At 31.6% G+C, this 14,617-nt stretch overlaps 1 protein-coding gene across 2 annotated transcripts in view; it reads left to right on the top strand.

Moving 5' to 3' along the window:
• LOC134252108 (multimerin-2-like) overlaps window positions 1-14,254 on the top strand; it is an 83,850-nt gene extending 69,596 nt beyond the window's left edge. The window contains exons 2-3 of one of the 2 annotated variants that reach the window (XM_062734550.1): window positions 13,072-13,200; window positions 13,845-14,254. In XM_062734550.1, the coding sequence (XP_062590534.1) occupies window positions 13,072-13,200; window positions 13,845-14,239 (524 nt within the window). In that variant the 3' untranslated portion in view covers window positions 14,240-14,254. The remainder of the gene's footprint in view (window positions 1-13,071; window positions 13,201-13,844) is intronic. The other variant, XM_062734551.1, reaches the window with a different exon arrangement.
• The last annotated feature ends 363 nt before the right edge of the window (window positions 14,255-14,617 follow it).

Genomic DNA, 14,617 nt, shown 5'->3' on the forward strand with positions numbered 1-14,617 from the left:
GAGTGAATTTTCGAGACATTTTGTATCATATCTTTAAAAGTATAGTCATTTTGTTAAAAGATACTGAACAATATTTGTGCAAAATGTCAAGTTCTTTCAAATGATGTCAATCAAAAAGTGCTGACTCATCAAATTAGGGATAAAAAGGACCCCAAAGAATTTGTTGTATAACTCTTAAACGATCGATATTTTGTGATTAATTACATAAACAAAAATGTTCCTCGTAAAAATCTTCAACTATATATTATACTGTTGACGTCATATATTACGTATTAAGGGACAAAAAGAGCCTAGTAATATTTTTTCCTATACCGCTATCTCAGTGACGGTTCAGTGGATTTTTGTCAAACTTTTAGAGATGATAGGGAACGATGTTTTCTTGAAAATAGTTGTTTCATTTTTTATCAATTCACTTCCGTTCGCTAAATATGACGTATTTTTGACGTTTTGATGCAATGTTGGTATGTCCCATTCTGAAAAATCTACGCAAAACAGAGATTTGAAATTTTCAGGAATGATTAAATGTAATCCTGGCATGTGCACCTGAGTTTTGAAATTTTAAAAAGACGTTTTGATTTTTTTCAATTTTAAATTTAAATTTTTCAAAAAAAATTTTTGTTCCAATTTTAAATTTTTTTTATATCATCAGATAGATCTTGGCAAGAGCTTTCCAAAAAATGTATTTGTTTTGTGTCTGAGTACAATAATAAACAATATATACGCTCAAGTGTGTTAAGGACACTTGAGTGCAAGTGTACTCTTAGAAATTTTCATTTAAAAAATCATAACTCTTTTATTTATTGACCGATTTCAATTTTTTTGTACCATCAAATAGATCTTTTCAAGACCTTTCCAACGGTATCTTTCTTTTTAATGTACGTGCACTAATAAAGAAAATATAAGCTCAGGTAAGTTATACCTTCATTTTGACAGGACATGTCAAATTCATTATCAAGGACATTTGCAGATGACCGCGCTCTTCGGTGCTCTTTGATCTTTAGTGGATATCGTTTGATTTCTGTAAAACGTCATTTCTCTTTCATTTCTTGACCGATTTTAAAAATGTTTAATTCATTAAATAGATCTTTTTAAGAGCTTTCCAACGATATATTTTTTTGGATTGTAAATGCAATGATAATGAAACTATGGACGCAGGTATGTTAGCATATTGTTTTGACAGAACATGTCAAACTCATTATCAAGGACACTTGCGGTCAGTGCGACTGAATGGACTCTTCGATCTTTGGCCTACATACTTCGATTTCAAGAAATATTACACAATTTATTGGAAAATTCTCGAATAAGGTCAAAAGCGTGAGATTTAATCGATTCAATTTTTTTTTCAAAAAATTTACATTGTTTTCATATGTCAAATCAAGTACTTTAATTGTATTTTGACAGATAGCGAACATCATACAACGTGTTTTGAAATCTTTCAAATGTCAAACAGAGTGAGAATAAGACGATTGAAATTTTTCAAAAAAATTAAAATTGATCCCAAATGTAAAATTAAGTACTACATTTGTATTTTGACAGATGTAGAACATATAAAAAGTGTTTTGATATCACTCAAAGGTCGAATAGAGTGAGATTTAAACGATTAAAATTTTTCAAAAAATTTAAATTTTCTCCCAGATGTAAAACTGAGTACTATATTTGTCTTTTGACAGATGGAGAACATCATTCAATGTGTTTTGAAATCGTTTAAATGTCAAATAGAGTGTGATTTAAACGATTTAAATTTTTCAAAAAATTTAAATTTCTGCCAAATGTAAAATCAAGTGCTACATCTGTATTTTGACAGATGGAGAATATCATATAATGTGTTTTGAAATCATTCAAAGGTCAAATAGAGGAAAATTTAAACGATTTAAATTTTCAAAAAATTTAAATGGCTTCCAAATGTAAAATTGAGTACCATATTTGTACTCTGTTATATGGAGAACATCATACAATATGTTTTAAAATATCTCAAAGGTCAAATAGAGGGAGATTTAAACGATTTAAATTTTTCAAAAAATTTAAATGGCTTCCAAATGTAAAATCAAATACTATATTTGAATTTTGACAGATGAAGATCATTATACAAAGTGTTTTGAAATATCTCAGAGGGCGAATAAAGCAAGATTTAAACGATTTAAATTTTTCAAAAAAGGACTTAAGCCAGAATGTACAAAAATCCGCCCTGTCATCGAAACGGATGAAACTTTTTCAAACAATGCTCTTAGATTAGTATATTATATAACATTTTATTTTTTAACAATATCTCTTCTAGTTTTATTTTTACAGCTGTTTGAATTTGGTATTGTTCTCAATGTTAATTCTACAACGTCATGACGTTGCCGTTACTTACTTTAACGTCAAGACGCCAATCATATATACTTTAACGTCATGATGTGAACTTAATTAGTAATAAACATATCATATATATTCTAAAGAGGAGAAAATTCAATTATTTTTATATAAATCTCAATTTATCATGGTCTTTTCAAAGAAATTCTGAGGCATGGAAAAGAGTTTAGTGTTTGCTTTTCTTATAGTATGTACTTCTCTAAAGAAAATATATATACTTCATAAGCAGTAACGCTGTTTACCATTTTACAAATGTAACAGTGTCAGTTTTGAAATAATAATAACAAAATTATCAGTTTTGTAAACATTTGTATTTCTTGCTCCAATAGTATTTATAATAATACATAAAATATTGAAGTAAACTTCACTTTAACATATTTTTAAGGTAAATCATGAAAATACATAAATCAGAAAATAGGTATATGCAAAGTCAAGCTATGCCTTTTTACTGATTATTGCTACAATATCACATCCGACATAAATCTCACACATGAAATTATAAACAGGTAAATTGAAAAATAACACTCTACATGCAGAGCGGCCCAATTTCCGCATCCGACTTAAAACTCACACATGAGATTATAAACAGGTAAATTGAAAAATAACACTTTACATGAGATTATAAACAGGTATATTGAAAATTAACACTCTACATGCGGAGCGGCCCAATTTCCGCATCCGACTTTAAACTCACACATGAGATTACAAACAGGTACAGTTGTAAATTGAAAAATAACACTCTACATGCGGAGCGGCCCAATTTCCGCATCCGACTTAAAACTCGCACATGAGATTATAAACAGGTATATTGAAAAATAACACTCTACATGAGATTATAAACATGTATATTGAAAAAAATAACACTCTACATGCGGAGCGGCCCAATTTCCGCATCCGACTTAAAACTCACACATGAGATTATAAACAGGTATATTGAAAAATAAAAACACTCTACATGAGAATATAAACAGGTATATTTAAAAAATTACACTCTACATGCGGAGCGGCCCAATTTCCGCATCCGACTTAAAACTCACACATGAGATTATATACAGGCAAATTGAAAAATAACACTCTACATGGGATTATAAACAGGTATATTGAAAAAATAACACTCTACATGCGGAGCGGCCCAATTTCCGCATCCGACTTAAAACTCACACATGAGATTATAAACAAGTAAATTGAAAAATAACACTCTACATGCAGAGCGGCCCAATTTCCGCATCCGACTTAAAACTCACACATGAGATTATAAACAGGTAAATTGAAAAATAACACTTTACATCAGATTATAAACAGGTATATTGAAAAATAACACTCTACATGCAGAGCGGCCCAATTTCCGCATCCGACTTAAAACTCACACATGAGATTATAAACAGGTTTATTGAAAAATAACACTCTACATGAGAATATAAACAGGTATATTTAAAAAATTACACTCTACATGCGGAGCGGCCCAATTTCCGCATCAGACTTAAAACTCACACATGAGATTATAAACAAGTTAATTGAAAAAATAACACTCTACATGCTGAGCTGCCCAATTTCCGCATCCGACTTAAAACTCACACATGAGATTATAAACAAGTTAATTGAAAAATGATACTCTACATGCTGAGCGGCCAAATTTCTGCATCCGACTTAAAACTCACACACGAGATTATAAACAGGTTAATTGAAAAAATAACACTCTACATGCTGAGCGGCCAAATTTCCGCATCCGACTTAAAACTCACACATGAGATTATAAACAAGTTAATTGAAAAATGATACTCTACATGCGGAGCGGCCCAATTTCCGCATCCGACTTAAAACTCACACATGAGATTATAAACAAGTTAATTGAAAAAATAACACTCTACATGCTGAGCGGCCCAATTTCCGCATCCGACTTAAAACTCACACATGAGATTATAAACAAGTTAATTGAAAAATGATACTCTACATGCAGAGCGGCCCAATTTCCGCATCCGACTTAAAACTCACACGAGATTATAAACAGGTAAATTGAAAAATGATACTCTACATGCGGAGCGGCCCAATTTCCGCATCCGACTTAAAACTCACACATGAGATTATAAACAGGTAAATTGAAAAATAACACTCTACATGCGGAGTGGCCCAATTTCCGCATCCTACTTAAAACTCACACATGAGATTATAAACAGGTAAATTGAAAAATAACACTTTACATGAGATTATAAACAGGTAAATTGAAAAATAACACTTTACATGAGATTATAAACAGGTATATTGAAAAAATAACACTCTACATGCTGAGCGGCCCAATTTCCGCATCCGACTTAAAACTCACACATGAGATTATAAACAAGTTAATTGAAAAATGATACTCTACATGCGGAGCGGCCCAATTTCCGCATCCGACTTAAAACTCACACAGCAGATTAAACAAGTAAATTGAAAAAATAACATAACTTTTTTAAAAACATTATATACAACAGATACAGTGTATATAAAATAACAATGAATAAAATACAATTAACATTAACTAACTGTTCACTCCTCGGGAACACTTTCACAGCTACTGTCATCACTGTCAGACTCGTCCAAAGCAGGTGGGATGTCAGCTGCATCAAGGACATGCTCACTCCAGTCACGCACACCATATGTCCTTTGTTCATGTCTTCCTTTTGCCAGGTACCAAATGATGGCTGCTATGTGAGAGCACATGCCTACAACTCTGGCACCCGCTCTGCAGGTACAATACCATGCCTCTACAGAGTAATCAGAATACTCAATCCAAACTAAATACTGCTTTGATGATGTGTGCCGACTCTGAATTTTCACCTTTAGGAGCCTATCATTTTCTTTATGGAAGAAAATATCACATCCTCCCTCAATGTGTTCTTGAATATAGCTACGAGAGAGCTTCAATTGATAGGTGCCACAAGTCAAATTCCGCAACTGATCCTCATCGAACATGGGGAAATTCTGAATTTCACATTCAAGAACTGTTTGCCATTGAGTAGATCTTCTGTTAAGTCCATTCTCTTGAACCATTCGTTTGAGATTATTCACCTATTAAGAAAGCCATACGCATGTAATTATAACTTATATGCTGATGTATTCAAGGGAGATGAGCAAGATGAAATTTAAAAAAGTTAAATGTATTCTTAAATGCAGATTTTTGCAGCTGCTCAATTACTAGTACATTAAGGTATTATACAATAAATCAATTGTGCAACTTAAATACCTGTTTGGACAGATAGAGCATTTTTGCTGCCTCTGCATCATCAGCCTCAGTGTTGTTACTTTTACTCAGGGGTGAGAGAATCTGTTTGAGAGTGCGCAAACTATCCTGACATAGTCACCGATGAAGGGAATTTGATTAGTGGGTAGTGTCTTGTCCAAATATCGCCACCTCTTGATGCGTGCGTTTGAAGATTCCACTACCCATCTGACCTAAAAAATATTTTTTCAAAACTTATTCATAGTAATATATATTTTCACAAGAAATTGTAAATAACTTTATTGTGAGAATTTACATGTTATTTACCTTTGTCACAAGTCTGCTCATATTTGCATCATCAGTAGTCATTTGGTTTTGTCCCTTGAGCAGAAATCGGGGCATTTCTGCCTGGATTCCAAGATCTTCAAGCAGAGGCAAAGCATCTCTGAACCCGCGGTCAACAATAAAGATGTCGTCTTCACTTAGCCAGCTCCGAATATCTTCAGCATTTGTTTTGATGATGTGTTGGAGAATTGATGCATCATTGTTTTTATTATCAGCAAGGTATGGTCCTAAGATTGAGACAAAGTAACCAGTAGTAGTTACGATAACCATAGGCTTGATTAGTGGTCTCCCCTTGTGGATGCTGTAAGAACGTCTTTGGTAGTGGAAATTATTGCTCTTAGCTGTGTATATGTAAGTGCCATCCAGTACCAATATGGCCTGTTTCTTCTCGATGTTACCAAACAATGTCTGTGCTAGCTGTCGTGTATGGTCTTCGATGACTTCCTCTCTTCTTATGTGTTCAAACCCAAGATGGTGTGGCACAAAGCTGATCATCAATGCTGCTCTTACAGCACTAACAGCCCTCCTCAAACTGGATTTGGAAGTTTGGAAAAGTGTTGACAGTATTTGATTTGACAAGCCAGTCTTTAATTTGCACAGGAATATGGCAACAGATTTTCTTACACTCCTAGACGGTGTTGGTTTCACTTCATCTTTCACAGCGTCACATATTGTATGGAAATCTTCCTTGTTGAGTCCCAGCAAAGACAAATAGTCTGTATCGGTCAGAGTCGTGGTGTCATCAAAGTCCAAATAAGACTTGTCATGTTTATGACATAAAACACGCATCTCTTGAAGTAAACTTAGGATGGTAGTTCTGTTAACAAATGCATTGTCTGTCGTCGGTAATTGCTGAATTGCATCAGTTGTGAAGCGTTCATTTTCCACATGACCAGGACAACATCTATTTCCGGATGGAATTAATACATTGTGTTCAATAAAAACAGATGTGCGGCATTCTGGTGACACTACTATCAATTTGGGCCCTGGTTTCTTACAAACGATACAATAGGCATGAGTCTTTGCAGTGGATTTTAGGTGCAAGGATACAGATGGTGGACTGGAGAGATGTTTTCTGTTGTCATTTGTTTCGGACGCTGGAAATTCCCTGTGAATTGTGGTAGAGCAGGGTGTTGCAGATGATTTACGGCATGAAACATCTCTGTAATAATTGCTTCTACATTTGCTGCAGATGACAGAATTTTCCCTTCCTTCCACCATAAACCTTTTTCTTAAATATTTTCTTATGCCTTTGTCAAGATGCCTCCTTTCATTGGGTTTTGTTCTTTTAGAGCACAATACACAGTTGAAGTATTCTGTTTTGTGTCCTGGCATTATCTGAAATTAAATACAAGAACATTTACATTTTATAAATTATTATCCAGGCTAATTATGAAAAATAATTCGTTTTACCTTTCCAACTGAATAAAATGATTTTTTTTTTTTACTGCCATAATTATACCCCCGCTTGAAAAACGGTAGGGTATATAGTAATCGGTATATCCATCCGTCTGTCTGTCTGTCTGTCCGTCTGTTATGCTTTGGGGTATCCATCTCTTATCCACAACTATAGCTCCTCTCATACCACTGAAGGAAATTTAATGAAACTTTCACAGAATCTTTATTACATATTGCCATTGTGCACCTCTTATTTTACTTTTTGATCTGACATATATTTTTGATTTTCCAGATCAAAACATGGACACTGCCATTATATTCATATGGGAGGCGGGGGGTATCATTTAGTGAGCTCATTGCTCACAGTACCTCTAGTTTATTTTAAACTACAGCCAAAATGGCTGATTAAAATCTTTTGAAAATATCTTCTCCATCTCATCCAGATTAGAATTACAATAAAAATTTCATCCCATGTATGCTCAGATTCATGGACTTACATATTGTTAAAACTTTGCCTGAGGAAGGACATGAATTTTTACATCATTATACAAAAATTGTCTTCTTCCTCTGGGAATTCTTTAAAGATATTTGATTGAGTTTAACCACCACAAATACTGTTGCTTTATTTTTGTTTTATAAATCCTTTAAAACTATTAAGTTCTTACTGTGGTTTTCTACAATATATACTTCTTTTCATTATATTTTAAATATGCACACACCTTGAGATCCACCCCCCATTTCAGCAATTTATATTTAATTTATGAACAACAATAAAAAAGTTGCAGAATTATAATAATAAAATTGATTTTGGCTGTTTATTATTTTAAAATATTTACTGCTATTTATATTCTAATGAATTTGCTGAATATGCTATTATTTGCATTGTTGTTGTTTATATTATTTTAAGAAAAAATCATTATTAAGGAAAAATCATTAAAAATATATTTAAATAGAACGTGAATTTTTCAAAGAGAGGTAACTCATGAAAACAAAAACAAAACACCCCCCTGATGTTGAATATCTGTGTTAATGTGTCTATTTTTTTGTAAATTATGACTATTAAAATATAAATTAATATTTTTACATTGATATATTGTCTTGTAAACATGGTAAATATGTGCTGTACTTTTATTTAAAAAAAAAAGAAGAGGGGATTCAGACTGACATGTTCCAGTGTTATCATTGCTTATCATATTGGTGTGAAATTTAAAATGAACTTACAAGATACTCATATGGCTAACGTTACATACAGATTTGAATAAAATCTTAATTTAGACTTATGCCGATCTTTTTTGCATCTCAATCACACGTACTACAATAAACTTTGATATAGATATGCATTATTGCATACCTGACAGTAGAGGCCCCTAGTCCAAAAAATCTGACGTTTTCCTGGCTTTTTTACGATCTTGATAGTTTACATACCAGGAATAGTCCGATTTATTGGCTTTCTTTACGATCTTGATAGTTTACATGCCAGGAAAGTAAAATATCAAAATTGTAAAAAAGCCAGGAAAACGTCAGATTTTTCGGACTAATCTGACAGTAGATCACACTGCAGACGACATATGGGTCAAGCGAGCGGTCCATGTATTATCAGCTCAGAATCATCCTATTATATTGATGCATGTGTATTTTAAAGCTTACTTTACTTTTTTGTTTAGAAGAATATAAAAGATACTCACCACAACAAAGTCATGTAAACTTCTCTATCTTCAGTCGATTGTAACCTGCATTCCGGATAGTCAGTTATTTTATCACATCGGGATCGGAAATTCCCCTTTTTTACAGACGCAAGTTTTATATCGAGTGGATTTTATATCCTTTAAAATTTATTTACGGCCTCAATAAATTATTAAAAAATAAATCATTTAATATGACTAATTAAGTTTAACCTCTATTTCTACTAGTCCGTACTGAAAGAAAAAAAAAATACGGAAAATTATCTTTTACACAAGTCAGGCATCAAAGTACTGAAAAGTATCATTTAAGTAGGGCGCCACACGTGAACCATCAAAAACCAAATAAATTTTGGAATAACATGTATCATTTTAACTGTGTTTAAAATTTCATCATGGTTCAAGGTTGGCGCCTACAAAAAATCGCTGTAAAAAGGTCTAAATTTCTTTGAAACTTGGTATTTTTGCATTACCGCATCCGGTTTTGATGTTTATAATAAAGCACGCGCTGTTTCCTTCCCAAAAATCAAGACGGCGACCAAAGGTTTAACACCTAATAAATATTTGGCCAAAGTTTCGCTGCTTAATAATGAAGTTTGGTTTAAATTTCATCCAAATAAAAATTTGAATATGAAATCTGTATTTTGACAGATGAAGAACACCATAAAATGTGTTTTGAAATCTCCCAAAGGTGAGATTTAAACGATTTAAATTTTTCAAAAAATTTTAATTGCTTCCAAATGTAACAAAATGCACTACATGTGTTTTTTGACAGATAGACAACATTAGAGAATGTGTTTTGAAATCTGTTACAGCGCTTGATTTTACATTTGGAAGCAATTTAAATTTTTTGAAAAATTTAAATCGTTTAAATTTCACTCTATTTGAACTTTAAGAGGTTTCAAAACAAATTGTTTAATGTTATCCATCTGTCACAATACAAATATGGTACTTGATTTTACATTTGGAAGCAATTTAAATTTTTTGAAAAATTTAAATCGTTTAAATCTCACCATATTTTACCTTTGGGAGATTTCAAAACATAATGTATGATGTTCTCTATCTGTCGCAATACATATTTAGTACTTGATTTTACATTTAGAATCAATTTAAATTTTTTGAAAAAATTAAATCGTTTAAATCTCACTCTATTTGACCTTTGAGAGATTCAAAACACATTGTATGATGTTATTTTTTTGTCATAGTACAAACTAAGTACTTGATTTTACATTTGGAAGCAATTTAAATTTTTTGAAAAATTTAAATCGTTGAAATCTCACTCTATATGACCTTTGAGAGATTTCAATACCCATGTATGATGTTCTCTATCTGTCACAATACATATATCGTACTTGATTTTACATTTGGAAGCAATTTAATTTTTTTGAAAAATTTAAATCGTTGAAATCTCACTCTATTTGACCATTGAGAGGTTTCAAAACACATTGAATGATGTTATCCATCTGTCACAATACAAATATAGTACTTGATTTTACATTTGGAATCAATTTAAATTTTTTGAAAAAATTAAATCGTTTAAATCTCACTCTATTTGACCTTTGAGAGATTCAAAACACATTGTATGATGTTATCCATTTGTCATAGTACAAACTAAGTACTTGATTTTACATTTGCAAGCAATTTAAATTTTTTGAAAAATTTAAATCGTTTAAATTTCCCTCTATATGACCTTTGAAAGATTTCAAAACTTATTGTATGATGTTCTCCATCTGTCAAAATACAGATACATGTATAGTACTTGATTTAACATTTGGAAGCAATTTAAGTTTTTAAAAAAATTTAAATCGTTTAAATCTCTCTCTCTATTTGACCTTTGAAAGATTCAAAACACATTGTATGATGTTATCCATTTGTCATAGTACAAACTTAGTACTTGATTTTACATTTGGAATTTAATTTTTTTGAAAAATTTAAATCGTTTAAATATCACTCTATATGACCTTTGAGAGATTTTAAAACACATTGTATGATGTTCTCCATCTGTCACAATACAAATACAGTACTTCATTTACATTTGGAAGCAATTTAAATTTTTTGAAAAATTTAAATCATTTAAATCTCACTCTATTTGACATCTGAGAGGTTTCAAAACACATTGTATGATGTTCCCTATCTGTCACAATACATATTTAGTACTTGATTTTACATTTAGAATCAATTTAACTTTTTTGAAAAATTTAAATCGTTTAAATCTCACTCTATTTGACCTTTGAGCGATTTCAAAACACATTGTTTGATGACTTCTATTTGTCACAATACAAATATAGCCCCCAATGTTACATTTGGAAGCAATTTAAATTTTTTGAAAAATTTAAATCGTTTAAATCTCACTTTATTTAACCTTTGAGAGATTTCAAAACACATTGTATGATGTTCTCTATCTGTCAAAATACAAATATAGCACTCGATTTAACATTTGGAAGCAAATTTAATTTTTTTGAAAAATTTAAATCATTAAAATCTCACTCTAGATCTATTTGACCTTTGAGAGATTAAATGTTTTTGAAAAATTAAATTGTTTAAATCTTAACATATTTGACCTTTGAGAAATTTCTAAACACATTGTATGATGTTCTCCATCTGTCACAATATAAATATTGATTTTTGGGAGATTTCAAAACACATTGTAGGATGTTCGCCATCACAATACAAATATAGTACTTGATTATATATTTGGAAGCAATTTAGATTTAAAAAAAATTAAATTGTTTAAATGATAATCTATTTGACCTTTGAGAGATTTTGAAACATATTGTTTTATGTTCTCCATCTGTCCAAATACAGATAAAGTACTCGATTTTACATTTGGAAGAAACTTAAATTTTTTGAAAAGTTTAAATTGTTTAAATTTCCCTCAATTTGACCTTTGAGAGATTTCAAAACATATTGTGGGATGTTCTCCATCTGTCAAATTACACATAAAGTGCATGAATAAAAATTTGGAAGCAAGATGAGTTTTTTGAAAAATTAGATTGTTCAAATCTCACTCCATTTGACCTTAGATAGATTTCAAAACACATAATGTAATGTTATCCAGTTTTCAAAATACAACGAAAGTCCTAATTTTTCGGCATTTAAATTATTAAATTAAATACATCATTTAGATTTCACTCTTTTTAACGTTTGTCTGTGATGAAACTCAAGAAAGCTCAAGCTAGAAATTTTTCAGGGATGACAGAGGACATGTTGCACCTGGGTAAGGATATTATCTGGAAGTGCCTAGTATGGAAGCTCGCTAGGGGTCGAAATTTAGGATACGAATCATGACTGATTTTGGGGACAATTTGCATAATATATTTTAAAGTATTAATATTTTGTTAAAACATACTGACAAAATCTGTGAAGAATTACAATATCTGTAATTTGATATCAAGAAACAAGTGCTGACTCATCTCATGAAGCGCAAATAGGTCCAATTTTTTTTCATTTAATAACTCGTTTACAGTCAAAAGTTTGTTATACATTACCGAAGTAAAATTGTTGATTTTAACAATCTACAACTACATGTATATGTTATGATCTTTTTATTATATTTTACATAAAAGGGGGCCACAAGGGCCTAGAATGCGAAATCTTTGACGCTTTGTATCTCGAAAATGGGAAATATTTTGATTAGTAACATAGAACAAAAGATGTTCAAAATGATGTTCTAAACGATATGCAACCTTTTATTTTTCTCTAAACGTCCCCATTAAGGAGTTGAAGGGCCGCTAAATATTTCTTTTGCAAATATCTTTGAAACGAAAATCTCTGAATACTTGTGGAACAAAAAGTGTTTAAAATCATAAGAGCTTTAAGATGGTTTGAATACAAAAGGGACTGACCCCACATGTAAGGGTCCAAGAGGCCAAAAGTCGAATTTATAAACATTTAATGTTCAATATCTTTTACACATTACGAAAGCAAAATCGTTTACCTCAAAAATATTATCATTATTTCTGAATGAAAATCCAAATCAAAATCTTATCTCATCTCATCGAAAATTGGACGGAAGACCCACTCGTTGCTCGCAACGAGATCGTATCTAGTTATTATTATTATTATTTTTATTATTATTATTATTAATATTATGCATTTCAGTCAACATCAATAAAACTTTAGACGAGCTGATGGCGGAAGTGAAACAATTTAAGCAGGACCAGCTTCAGCTGTCTTCTACCATGTCGTCTCTCGAGGTGCTCCGAATGAATCTGACGAATAACCTGACTGGTATTAGCTTTATAAAGAGATTTGTATATTGAGGAGTGAATTTATATGTATACATTAATACATTATCTTTTCCGTATCTTATTCTGTATTAACCTGTAAAGGTTTTTCAATGTTGCAAGAGCTTATTACCAATCCCTTTGCATGAATTATGCAATAAAATATGTTCAAAACAATCAACCTGAGTCACCAGTATCAGCTCTTCGGCCTTCATATCTCTTGCTGATATCAGTGTTTTTGGCTTATACAGAGTATGATCTAAAATTGTCAGCATTAATATATCTATTAGGTATGAAGTAAAACGTGCAAATATTCTTTTTCAAGAAACATAATTTTATAATCAGATCCTTATACCACGGTAATCAAAGATAAAAAGGGCTAGAAGACGTGGGGAACATGTCTCGTCTTGATTCAAGCTCATTTAATCAAAGATGATGACCAGAGATGTTTTTAAAGAAATGAAAATCGTGTTTTCCTAAGAAAGGAGAAGAAAACGTCTAATTTTATTATTTTTTTTTCAAGATTTAAATTTTTTTCTTCCCAGTCCAGAAATCATTTTTTTTTATCGCACATAATTACAAATAATTGGACACGATTCATCTTGAGTTGAACATTTAAGGCATTTTACCTTAATTGATTTTTTGTAGGTAAATCAAAGAAGGTAGGTTTCTCCGCCTCGGTGACTTCCAGCAGCTCATCCTGGTACAGTGGAACGCTTGTATTTCCTTCCATCATCACAAATGAAGGAAATGGATACAACCCCAGTAACGGAATATTTACTGCTCCTACCGCTGGGATGTACGTCTTCTTTGTGAATGTTCAGAGCTACAATTCGAATAATATTTATGTAGACATTGTGTTGAATGGATCAACCAAAGTCAGAACAATGGCCGGTTCCAGTAGTTTAGATTATTATGATGCTGGTCCCAATATGGTGGTGTTAACTATTCAGAAGGGTGACACAGTGTGGGTCAGACATTACCGTGGTTCGGGGTACTATACTGATGGCCCACTTACCACTTTCTCTGGTTTTCTCTTATAGCATTATACACAACAAATTCAATGTGTCTGCAATGAAGATTAGACATGAATATTGTATAATTAAATGTACATGAATAATCTCTTCATTCCTCTGCTTCATGTAGGTCATGCTTGATCATCAATAAATAACAGCAAACCCACGTCATTTGATTCTTTGATTCATTTATTTTTTCATGCATCATGTAATATAAAAATACACATTAGAGATGACAGCAATTGTTAAATGTATCTTTTGGTACGTTAAATATGAATAAACATAGTTTTTTTCGATTTGAAGATTTTGGTCCTTTAAATCCCTTTCTTTGATGTAACAGAGATAACAAATACCAATCAAAATGGAACAACCCTGAATAAATACTCTCAATTATTTCATTAGTAT

Source organism: Saccostrea cucullata, unplaced genomic scaffold, assembly GCF_032062105.1.
Source record: "Saccostrea cucullata isolate Sc308-1 unplaced genomic scaffold, CSIRO_AGI_Scuc_v1 ctg6059, whole genome shotgun sequence".
Classification (NCBI taxonomy): domain Eukaryota; kingdom Metazoa; phylum Mollusca; class Bivalvia; order Ostreida; family Ostreidae; genus Saccostrea; species Saccostrea cuccullata.